Raw genomic sequence first — 13,380 nt, forward strand, 5'->3', positions numbered from 1 at the left:
GCAATTACCAAATTTGACCCTTCACTAATTCATGTGTGCATAATTTTGTCAACATCAAAATACTGGTCAAATAAAAATTTTATTCAATAAAGCAACAAGGTAAAACAATAACAAAACAAGAACATACACAATTAAATCACTAATTAATCCTATCCATCGTGATATTTTTTTACTGCAGATGACACAAAGTTTTAGCTTCTTATATTCAAACTTTTATTCAACCATTTTTTGTTTGTTATTCACATTAAAATAGCATAAAATCTTAGCTAATAATCCATATTTCAATAGTATTTAAGTCTTACATTCTTTATTATACAAGGCAATATTTTATAAAATTCAGAACTTCCCCTAGCATGACACACGTCACACATTTGCTCTTAGCATGTCAGTATCCATATTTTTCCACACCAACGTAAATAACTTTCTATAAAGTCATTATTTCTCAGCTAAACCCTCAGATAAACTATGTTTATTATAGTCTTCAACTTTGTTTAGCTACAAAGCTATCAAGCAGAAAATCAGACCCCTCTTACCACATCCTGTCTTTCATAACTCATTAATAGTTCACTCTTAATTATATATGACCTATAACCAACCACATCCTCTCTTTCATAACTCATTAATAGTTCACTCTTAATTATATATGACCTATAACCAACCACATCCTCTCTTTCATAACTCATTAATAGTTCACTCTTAATTATATATGACCTATAACCAACCACATCCTCTCTTTCATAACTCATTAATAGTTCACTCTTAATTATATATGACCTATAACCAACCACATCCTCTCTTTCATAACTCATTAATAGTTCACTCTTAATTATATATGACCTATAACCAACCACATCCTCTCTTTCATAACTCATTAATAGTTCACTCTTAATTATATATGACCTATAACCAACCACATCCTCTCTTTCATAACTCATTAATAGTTCACTCTTAATTATATATGACCTATAACCAACCACATCCTCTCTTTCATAACTCATTAATAGTTCACTCTTAATTATATATGACCTATAACCAATAGAAAGTCAGGTTTTCATCTATCAAATGACGTGTTGTATAATATTATGTTCTAAATAGTTAAATGTCAATTTCTCTCAGAGTAAGAAGAGCTTTCCTGTGAGAAAGCTGATGATTATCTTGGACAAATTTCTGATGACTGTTGTTGCAGTTAGAAAACCATAAATACTTTGAAAGGCAAGGGAATTTGTCTACTTTTTCCATGTTATTAGTTTATACTGTTTACAGCATTATTTAATTTAAAAAACCATTAATTGCAATACTATAAGAAGTTTAAACAAAATTAGAGTTAACTCTCTCTGAGAACCAAGAGTGAGAAAAAAAAAAGATATTTTATGTTTTTCATCTTTATTCTTTACATATAATTATAAAAACAACTGAAATGTAACACTGAGGATATTTTTAAGTTAGTTAAAATTAGATTAAGTAAAATAAATATGTTTCATGAGGCACGAAAGTGAACTGCTTGCACTAGTTGTAGTAGCTAATGGGTAATGTAATTTGATAGCATAACATGAGCTTATGTTCCTAGAGTGATTTACAACTTATAAGCATGTGGACAGTAGTAAGTCACAGTTCAAAGGTCAATAAAACAATAATATGTAATTATAAATAGATGTATACTGTTACAAACTTAGAGATAATTAGGATAAATGAATGTGGTTTTATATTACAGTATGAAGTCATTATAGAAAGAAAAAAAAGAGTAATTCAGACTTATTTCAGTTTTTTTGGTGGCTACAAGATCAGTCAGATTTACAATTACTCTTTTGAGTTAGGTTAGAGAAAATAATATATAAAGTTTTACAGATAAAAACGTTTGAAATGTATTTAGGAGATATTAGGGATTACACAAAGGAAGTTTGATATTGTTGAGATAAGAAAAAGTATTTTTAATTTTAACATTAAAATTACTTTGCACATGGAATATTCAAAACAAATAATATATTTATGTACAAATCTTTGTTTTATTAGAAATACTTCACTAAAAACTATACATTTTTTGTATGTTAAAGACTTTAATATTAACTGAAATACTGCCAAATTTTGTGAAGATACACCCATTATATTGAAAGTTAGAAGTATTAAATCTACAAAGATTTTAAATGAGTGCAAAGAAGTCATGTGGTCAGTCATATAGACCAACCTGTAAAGAGAGAGTTAAAGCAATGTTACACTAACGAGCAACTGCAAACACTGGAATTAACTGTTAAAAACTTTCAGTATACATAAGAAGCAAAAGCAATCAGAAAGATTACGTACCCTCACCACACTGCTTCATTTTGAGATGCACGCATTTATATTGGATAACATGAAATTTCACTTTCAAAAAAACTTGGTAAATCCTTTTGATACCCAGAACTATCAATGATTCAGACCATTCTTTTGTGTGATGTGCAGCCTCAACCTGAATGCTTCCATAAAATTTGATACAAATCTGATCACATCTTACAGAATTATTAACATAAAACTGCAAATATTGCCTATCTCTGAATTAAAAATAATGTTTCACAGTAATCCAGAATCTGAATCTGGATCAGATTTTGGAAGGACTATCCCATACTGACTTCCTACCTTGTGGAAATGTTTTATGTACATTGGTCTATTAGTTTCTGAGATATGCACACAGAAACATACATATGGATCCAACTGGAATACCCTCACTCTCATCTCTAGAAGTGAGAGTAAATATTTTCAAACAATAGATTTTAGTTTTAAGAAAGCAAATACAGAAACTAAAGTAATGCATAATAACAAATATACTGGATTAAACAGTTACCACCATGTGAAATACTTTATACTTTTCTTTCAAACAATTTACATTTTGAAATGTTAATATGCAATAATTCAAGTTTATATTGAACTCCGAACCAAGTGAGCAATGTAGTAATATCAGACCACAAACACAGTATGATATGAAAAAATTTAAGGCATCTCGCTTATAAATTCAGTAGAACATTTGAGTTCAAAAGCAACAATTACAAAGTTAAAATAAATATATGTTGCTAATGAAAACATCAAGACTCCTAGTTTTTAATACTTAGAAGCATCAGGATTGTATTTATTTAAGTTTAAATCTATTTTAATAATCACAAATGTATGTGATGAAGTTCTCTTCTAAAAGTATTGAAGCTCATGAAAAGTATTCACAATTAATCTTCAGAATATAAAAGAAATAATTTGCCTTTCATATAATATTTTCTCAAACGTATTTTACACTTGTACCAACACAGGGCCTAATTAATATTAACCTCACAGGTATTAATGCTATGAACACATGAGTGATAGCAAAGAAGGATATGTAACAATATGCCAACCACACTATCTCTGCCATATCCAGTACTGTCGAAGCCTTTTGCATAACAACAGGACTTATCAAACCAACTGGAATATACTTAACATAACAGTGGATTAAGTACTATTTATGCCATCAACTGCAGGAACATGTGTTATGGTGTGAAATAAATTAAGTGAGTAAATTATACTTATTTTAAATATAATTTAAGTCACTGTTTATCTAATAGGAAAATCTTACATAATGTTTTCCCATGGTGGACGAAGTAAAACATGACACATCATTTTAATCAAAACGTTAGGTGAATCCTCTATTCCTCGCATATGTTGTAACTGACAGAGTCGGCAAAAGTATGACATCAAAGTCTGCAAAGTAAGTTTGTGGTGAACAGGAAGCTGTTGAACTAACTGACCAAGACAAAGAGCACATTGGTTATCATCCCCAATTTCTGAAAGAAAACAATAATTGTGACAACACAATATGAAGTGTTTGTCACTTGCATAAAATAATCATTTACTCCATATATAGGTGATTATAAATTAAGAATTTATGCCAAAATGTCTAGTAAAACAAACACTTGATAAGAAAACACTAAATAAATGCTGCAAAATCAGTCTTAGGTCAGCTTACTTATCATCTTGAAATGAGGTTTTGAACTCAAAACATCTCAGGTAAAATACATGTAGTTTCATTATACTGCAAAATTAACAATTAATGATGCATTGATTTACTACATTTGAATTATTTTGATATGTTTGAGATACAGAAATGCAATTAAGGCACAAGAAAATTTAAGTGGTTTAATCAAGCTACCAACCAGCCTTCAAAGTAAACAACATGTAGTAACACTGCATAAAACTGAAAGGTCATATAACACAAATAATTAAAAGAAACATTTCTACATTATAGCCAGTAACACGTCATACAAGTTTAGTCGTTATGGTAACAGAGAAAATTAACGTTACCCTTTTTGGTTCTTTGCAAATTTGTTTTAAACATTTGGAATGAGCTAAACATATGGACTAAATATCTTCAGTAGTTCTTTGGTTCTGAGCATATTCAGTAAACATTAAAAGCCTATAGTAACGAGTGTTTGGGATACACTAAAATAATTTTTATATCCTCATAGTAATAAACCATTGGAGTTACAATTTCTGGTTAAACAAGGTGATTTCCAAGATTATAAGGTTTCACCAATAGTGGATTTAGCTTCAACAAACCTCAGGAAATTGGATTAATTATGATTTATTTTTAGTACAACATAATTCTTGTTAATTCTTCTAATGGGAATGTTACAAAGAAAAATCCAACACTACCGAAGAAGCAATGTAACTATCAAATAATAAAACTGGAGGAAGAAATTCACTCATTTTAAATCTGAATATTTTCATAATTGAAAAGACAGACTTGAAATTCTATACTTGTACTTTAAATGCCTGTATTTTATTGAATATCAGAGGACATTGAAGTAGTAGCTCTATATATCAGACCTTTTTCAAAACAAAAATTTCATAAATGTAAGATTATGAGTATGTATGCAGTGATAACCAATAAATCATTCATGTAGATAACATTTATATACATATGAGTATGTGTGAACATGCCATCTATAACCTGATATAACTTACAATAGTAATACAGAGGATTTAGTATTCTGTTTGTTTGTTGAATTTCATGCAAAGCTACACGAGAACTATCTGCACTATCTGTCTCTAATTTAGCACTGTAAGACTAGAGGGAAGGCACCTAGTCATCACCACCCACCACCAAATCTTGGACTACTCTTTACCAATGAATAGTGGGATTGACTGTCACATTATAATGCCCCCACAGCTGAAAGGGAGAGCATGTTTGGTGTAACGGTGATTTGAACTCACGACCCTCAGATGATGAGTCGAATGCCTTAACCCACTTGGCCATGCTGGGTCTTTAGTATTCTATATTAAAATGATTTTGGAGCCTTGCCACTTCATTACAGCTCAGCGGACCACTCTACAAATTTTAGTAAATCATTGTGGGCTGTATATTTCTACTATACTTCTTAATTTACCTCAAAATGAATAGTATAAAGATCCACCCCTATCATAGTCTTTCCACAATTACCAGGACTCATGGCAGGCAAAACAGGAATGTTAGACAAGCTGGATTCAGTCTGGAGGATGTATCTTGCCCACCCCAATTCTATATGTTGACCGTGTGTGATGAAAATAACCCTGCAGCATAGTTTTTATTGAAAAAAGGCTCCTTTCTAAAACTGTCAAGTCCAAAGCACACCAATCCTCTCTGAATGTTTTTTTTTATAATTCATTAAGTGAACAAAGACAACAGTTTCACAGCAATCATTTCAAAATTCTGATCACAGAAATTCGTAGTCTTCATACAGAACAGCATGAATACTTATTTCATTATCCAGCTGCTTAAGATATGCAGTATTTGAATGGGAGGCATGACAGAAAGTTTCATCTTAGTAAGTCCATATTTCTTTGTCCTTATCTCTGTACAAGCCCAAAATTGCTCTTTGGTTAAAAATAAAATAAAATTGTCTATTCTCCTGAATCCTAATTTGTTCTAGCACAGTAACCAATAAAAAAAAAATCAATAAAGTTTAGTGGCATAATGTATATACCATCAGTGGAATCTCTTTGTCACCCACTGACAAAAACAGCACCAGACTCATTACATCATCAAGATATACAATATTATACATAAAAAAAAATACTGCCATTTTTCCAGATGAGGATCTTTCTTGATTATGTTTTGTATTGGGTACTGTTGTGTATAGCTTTTACCACTGATCTTTGTAGATTCTCACCTGTTAAAACAAGATGTCACATTTAGCTTACTCTAGGTGAGGTGAGACTTGTTGAAGCTATCTTAATGATTCTGATGCACCAGGTTGATTCATATTATTTTGTTTTTCAGTGCCATTAAGAACAAGGTATATCCCAAGCTTAGAAATTCTAACTCCTTTATCTCAATATGTATTTAAGATATGAATGTATGAATATTTTTGCATTGGAAAAGGCCTTTAGATATCATTCCCAAATGCAATCAGGTTTTGGTACATCACACTGCTCTTAAAATGTTAAATACTATCAAAATGTAGTTCAGATAAATACCATTCTACCATGACTTTATATGGGCTGCAACTGTCATAAGACCTATTGACTTGCATATTCCAAGTCATTTTAGTAATAGTATACTCCAACTCTATGTATAGTACAAACTTTTTTTTAACCAACAGAAATTGTTTAAGTTAGCAATAAATTGCATTTTTTTTATTGGACAATAAGAACCTTTTAAAGTGTTTTTTTTTTATTTGAGTGCTTCACAACTATTAATAATATGCTTGGATCTTTAAACAAATGTTTAGGTAAATTAAAACATACTGAGTTTTACTCATTTAATAGAATAAAACACTTAGCAAAATTTAATGCTTATAAAGCTCAATACATAAGTTTTTGCAGTATGAAAAAGTACTTAACAATTATCCTTATTCAAGTTATATAATTGAAATATGATACTGTTTTTTATGATTCTTAAAGACAATGGAAAAGCAAGTCAGATAGACTTCTATAACAATAAATATAGTTATGTACAGTGTACACAAAAACATTAACAGACTTACTGGAAGCCTCCACAAACATTTTGTAATTTTCTACAGGTATTACAGGATTTGGCATTTCAAGTAAATATTTTCTTAAAACATCAGCAATGCAGTTTAGTTCATAATTCTGAAGGTCTATGCTGTCCACTTCTAGAATAACAAAAGATAAAACTTTACACTCTACTTAAATAAGGTGCAGTAACAGAATACGATGATTTACAGCTTTAACCTTTTGTTACTGTTAGCTGAATAATACTGGTTAAATAGTTTTCTTCGTTAGTCCCAGATTTAATAATATCTAAAAGCTTCTATTTGACAATCGGTCAGAAACAATAAAGTACTCAAGTAATCCACACTTTTTATATAAATGCAATATATCATGACCTGACCAAAAGTTAGTGTATGTTCTTTAAGTGATTTTACTTTGCTGTAATTATATCATACACATTTCAGATTCAACAAGTGTATTACAAAAATCAATTATTAAACAAAGCAAAATAATGCCATACCTTTATTGAATTTTTGTTTCAGTTCATTCACTATTTCAGGTGTGGCAGATGGCATAAATACTTTGAACAAATTAATATCTGGTAAGAAAAAACAATATGAAAACACACGTAACATATAAATTGTGTGTTTTAATGACATTATCATTCAGCTTATAACATAAACCGTGAATTAAATTTTACTACAGAAAAACAATATAGAAGTATTTACATATGATGAAATTACCTCCTAAACATGGTTAAAATAATTAATTAAAGAATCTTTTAAATAAAAAAAAAATATTCATTTGATAAAGTTAATGGCTTTGCTGTCTTTTGACTCATTAGGATCTGAACAAAACTAAAGTGGGTCAAGTGAATGGATATTCTAATAATGGCATAACCACAACAGTAGAGACAGTACTAAATAGTTTATTAATATAACATTTAAATAAAAATATTTGTCTGGGCATAATTTGTTTAAATATATAAAACATAGGAGATACTGAGCAATAAAACTATTTTCCTAATGTTGTAACTGGTCAATTTATAAACACAGTAAAATTTCTGACCAAATTATTCTAAAAATGATTATTTGCTAGAAAGCAATATTAGTTTGGCATCAATAGGTGTTATCAACAAAAATCTGGTAAATTTTGTTCATTTAAACTGTTCTTAATCAAAGTAAAAAATTTTCCAAACAGTTGTTAATAATACAGTCTTCTCAAACTTGTATCTAATGCTACACATTATAACTTTCAAGAGAATTTTGTTTAATACTGTGAATATAACAGCAAACGTTTATCCTGTATAAATCATAAACGAATGCAAAAATCAAAGAAGTCCTACTTTTATAATAATTGAAATGGAAATAAAGGAACACCTTTATATTTGTATTAATCAATAACCTAACATATTACAACACCTCCCACAATCCCATACCCATTTACACTCTTGTCCCTAAGACATGGGCCCAGCAACAGCCAGTTGAAAACTCTCTTTGTTAACCTGGAGATGGCCTAAGAACTTATAACAATGCTGTTTATGCAACTGCTGAGTTTCTGTGGCCAATGAGCTCCCTGAAAGCTTCTTCTGCAGCTAACTAGTTTTGAAAGTGTTTATTCTTCAAAAAGTTGTGAAAGTGCTTGAAAAAAACGAAAATCTGTAGGGGAAAGGTCTGGAGAATGAGGTGGATAAGACAGAACCTCAATTCCCATATTGAAACCTTTGAAAACAATGCTAAACTGCACATTCAGTAACAGATCCAGCCAAATGCTTGGTATGTGTTTATACTCTCACTCTAATCAGTAAGACATACGCCCATGTTGCAAACTCTCTTTGTTAACATGGAGATGAACTAAGAAGGTTGAAAAGTTGATCTATACTTTATTTTAATAAAAGTTGTAATACCCATACCAGTAGTCTTGAGATACATTTTTACTTTTATTGTGTCGTCACCGTGCTTTTTAACAGTACTTACTTTTGTTCTGTTGTCCCCGTGCTTCTATTTCCTGCAAACATAGCAAAACTACTTTTGGAGCAGATAATTCATTCACATCAAAGGAAGTTGTTAGGTCTTGCCCAAACACATTGGCTAATAATCAAAATATAAGAATGAGTCTCATGAACTTTGCCCTTCTCTTTTATTCCTCTTTCTATAAAAGAAGTTCTATCTAGTTATATAACTTTGAATCATTTATTAGCAACATTTAACAAATTCACCATTTTCAGTTTTCATTTATAAATCAAATAAAAAAAAATCCAAGGTGATTTTTATAATGGAAGCTATACCTATGAATTATTATAAGCAAGCCAGTGATGCATTACAATGTTACACATGCTTCTCTCATATTGTATTCACATTCACTTCAATGGATGACAAATGTACCTTTAGGCATCAGACATAAACATTTAAAGTAACAAAAAGTATTATTATTATTATTCCATTTAGTTTTCTTGATATTATGCAATATTTATATCCTTTGACATGCAAGTCAAATGTTATCTGAAGCAAACAATATGTCTAAGGTACTTTTTCTTAGTTGGGTATTTGTGTATTGAGACTACACTTAAATAATGTTAAAGTTTAATAACCGAAATTAAAGTTTCATATTTTTTTTCAAGATGTTACTTAGTTAATTCCTGAGTCTTGTAAGTCTGGTGTGTGTGTGTGTGTGTGTGTGAAGCCACATTTGTAACTGTTATTTTCAATACACAGGTGTTATGTAATCATGTTGCATTTTAATTAAGGTTAAAGATGTTATACCTCACTTCACTTTCGAGACATGATCACATTTTCACACCTTCACGTGACTAACTTTGACTCAAAGAGTGTCTTTTTCTTGTGCCTTCAGTTTATTGTGTATTTCAGAAAGAACCATTTTCCAACACCACCAGTCATAACTGAGTTTACTATATACTAAATGTATACTCCAATTGGAAAAGGCATTATTTATTAAGTAACAGAAAAATGAATTACTTATCTCACTTTTCAGTGAGCTAAAACAACATGTAAATGCCATCATGTTAAATGTGTGCTGTTGACATGAACAAAAATACATGTTTATAAGACAGTTGAACTTGAAATCATAATTACTGTTATAATATATAGCTAAACACCAATACTTTTTTCATTTGTTCTTCTACAGATATTATAATATTTATTACAGTAATGTCATTTCTAAGGCTGCAATACAACGTTTAATCTAACTCCTTCCACTGGGATTACAAAAATAAGGAAACTAATAACACTTGTCCAAACATGTTGCTTAAATGCATTACCTCAGTATGTTTAATGTGAAAATCTTCCAAGTGTAATTAACATACTTCTCCTATTTACTAATTCACTTTTCTAAAGTTACTGTTGGAATCAGATAAATCATTCATCTTTGTTATTTAATTAGAAGTTACAAAAGACATTGACAATTTTTTGCTGTTTTTCAACAGTATGATACTTGCTTTAAATAAGTACTAAATATGTATGGACCTGGCATGACATGGTGGTTAGTAAACCACGCTCAAAATCTCAGGGTGACAAATTTGAATCTCCATCATTAAACACATTTGTCCTATGTGGGCCAGCCAGCCACCCAAGTATAAACATTTTGGTTTATAACAATCCTGGCAATGCCAAACAATATGGAATTAAGGTCAAATGGAAAAACAAAACAAACAAACACCACCTAAATACTTACACTTTTGCATCAACAAGCATTTATTTTGTTCTCTAGATGTTTGACAAGGTGGAAGGCCAGTTGCAGCACATGTTTTGTGGCACACCATCCCACATTCTGAAAGAAGACATTTCATATAACTTACTACATTCACAGTCTATTTTATAATTAAAAACTTTAGTTTACTTAAGTGTAACATTTTGCTAATAACAATTTATATTTTTATTTCTAATGTAACTAAAAAGAAAGCTTATTTAAACCTTCGTGAATGATCATGAAATGTGGTTTTACATCTTAATATCTTTTCTTTAAAGTCTTGAGCTCAAGCTTCAATGCTAGACAATGGCTGAATGGAAGACTATTCACAAAGCAAAAATGTATCAGTAAATTCTAAGGCTACTTTCTTGTTACAATACTAACAAGAAAGAATGTCATTGATATATATTCCTTGAGTTTAAAAAATCACCTGAGGTTTATTGAAATTTTGATACAAACACTCAATTGCAAAAACAAATATTTAAAAAAAGAGGGAATTTTCAATAGTCATGGCTGTAATTAGATTTCAAATTAGTAAAGTGATGGAGCTATAAGCTAAAAGTTTGCACTTGAACAAAATTTCAGTCATTCTAAGAGCCACTATTTTTCTGCTAAAAATGTCTATTACTTAATAATACAAAGTTAAAGTTTAAATATGACATAAGTACTAGAAAAATCATTCCTAATCAACATAACTGGTAATGCATCAGGAATATAAATACTTTTAACACAGAAAGTAATATAGTCACATTTCACTTATAATAAATTATATTTTTTAATTAAATGTTTTCTCATAAAATTTTTTTTCTTTCACAATTTAGACAATCCAACATGCAGAGTAATTTTACGATTAAAAATACTTTTATGCATTAGAAAATTTTCAAATTTCACTTACAAAAGATTAATAACCTTTAAATAATTATCACATGTTTTTAAGAAACAAAACTTTATCTGTTTATTTCATTATCAATTGGAATATCTATCTGTATGTGTTTTGCAGATTTGACCAATCTCATAACCATTATACAAAATTAGAAAATAAATATAAATTATGCTTTTTTTCCCTCTTGAATGACTACAAATTATAAGTTCTGTTAAAAAACTAGAAAAAAATTCAACCACAGACTATACTGATGACCCCAATCTTCTAGACAAAGCTGTTAAAAATCTAAGCAGCTATCAGAGAAATTTAATGTAGTACAAATGCCTCCCTGCACAAGGGGCATGTCATGCAGATTAGTTCTGTATTTAAGGAATATGATACAGTTCCTACGGACAACATTACAGACCAATAATACCCATTATCTAATATAAAAAAAGCTTAATTATTAAGAATGTGGCATTTTTGATAGACTTAGAGCAACCAAACATTATGTTTAAATAACTTATTTGCAAAAAAATCTTTATTATCATACTCATAAAATGTATCAATAATAGCTCATGAAATATATGTATTAGGACAAATGTACCAGGAGATTCCAAAATATACCTTGTGATAAGAAAGCTTTGTGTTTAAGGGTCTGGTTTCTTTCAGTTGATCATAGGAATTCCTAATTATCAAGTCTGATCAAATTATTCTGAGCTAATGCATACTGATGAAACCAATACCATTAAATAACTTGTGAAAACTTTCAACAAATATTTGTTTGCTTTAGATAAAACCAATTTTCTTTTAATCCTTTAATATTTAACAATTAATGAAAAACAAAGAGACCTTAACAAATGGTCCATGGACCTCGAGGTCCATAGCTTTCAAATTAGATTACCAAAGGGGTCTGCAACCCAAAAAAGTTAAGAAACATTGATTTAAAAGGATTTTTTGAATTCAGTATGATGTTAAAAGATGTGTACTTATGAATAGTACACCTCGAACTTGTATTACAGTGGTCTCTAACCTTGACACATGAGTCCCTGATGAACTATTCCCCTCAAGTAGGCATGACACTTTTGACATTGAAGTAAGGTGGAAAAGCTTTCTTGAATCAATTGATGAGGGACTTGTGTTTCTGAAGATAAAAACATTAAAACTCTTTAAGCAATTAATAAAAATTATCAAACTCTCTGAAGCTTTCACAACTATTATGTTCAGTTAACCTCAAAATACTGACAACTCGAGATCATTCTACTGCTTGTACAAAGAACTTAATATAATACTACTATGCTGATTTGTAATGTGTTTTCTTGCAAATATACCATCCTTAAGTGCAAACTATGCAATTAGAACACAGAAAGTGATTTAATGCTAAGCTATAGTTATTCAAACAAAAAAAAACATTTACCTATGTATAAATGTTAAAAAGCAAGAAACAAACAAATGGTATCTCTGAAGGAATTTTTGAATTATCTTCACTGAATAAGGAAAGCTAAGAAATTTGATTATTAGTACAAAATATAGAATTTGTATATAATACACAACAGGAAAGTTTTCCTTTCAGTATCAAATTTTAAAATTTTTTTATTTGTAACTATCTTTCTGGTAACTCCACGATAAAGATCAATATCTGTGAAGAGAATATGGACATGATCATAAAGGATTTTAATAAATACGTTGTAAGAATGCGCTTGATATCTCTGAGTTATGACTTTGCACTGTGGTTGAAATATACTAAAAGTGAATAGATTTATAGCTAGCTAATTTCATACTTCATGTGCAATTAGTACAAGTTATGAAGGTAAAATTTACTGACGACATGATGCCAATTATTATACTTTCAGTAATCAGAATTGTGATCATTCTCTGTAAATCAG

General features: G+C 29.8%; 1 protein-coding gene across 4 annotated transcripts in view; it reads right to left on the reverse strand.

Moving 5' to 3' along the window:
* Positions 1-13,380, reverse strand: part of LOC143229868 (phosphatidylinositol 3-kinase regulatory subunit gamma-like) — an 84,959-nt gene that overhangs the window by 31,347 nt on the left and 40,232 nt on the right. For all 4 annotated transcript variants that reach the window (XM_076462723.1, XM_076462724.1, XM_076462725.1 and 1 more), the window contains 6 exons: positions 12,528-12,638; positions 10,618-10,713; positions 8,904-9,017; positions 7,448-7,525; positions 6,960-7,088; positions 3,572-3,779 (listed from right to left, as the gene is read on the reverse strand). In XM_076462723.1, coding sequence (XP_076318838.1) covers positions 3,572-3,779; positions 6,960-7,088; positions 7,448-7,525; positions 8,904-9,017; positions 10,618-10,713; positions 12,528-12,638 — 736 coding nt within the window. The remainder of the gene's footprint in view (positions 1-3,571; positions 3,780-6,959; positions 7,089-7,447; positions 7,526-8,903; positions 9,018-10,617; positions 10,714-12,527; positions 12,639-13,380) is intronic.

This window comes from Tachypleus tridentatus, chromosome 10 (genome assembly GCF_004210375.1).
Source record: "Tachypleus tridentatus isolate NWPU-2018 chromosome 10, ASM421037v1, whole genome shotgun sequence".
Taxonomy (NCBI): domain Eukaryota; kingdom Metazoa; phylum Arthropoda; class Merostomata; order Xiphosura; family Limulidae; genus Tachypleus; species Tachypleus tridentatus.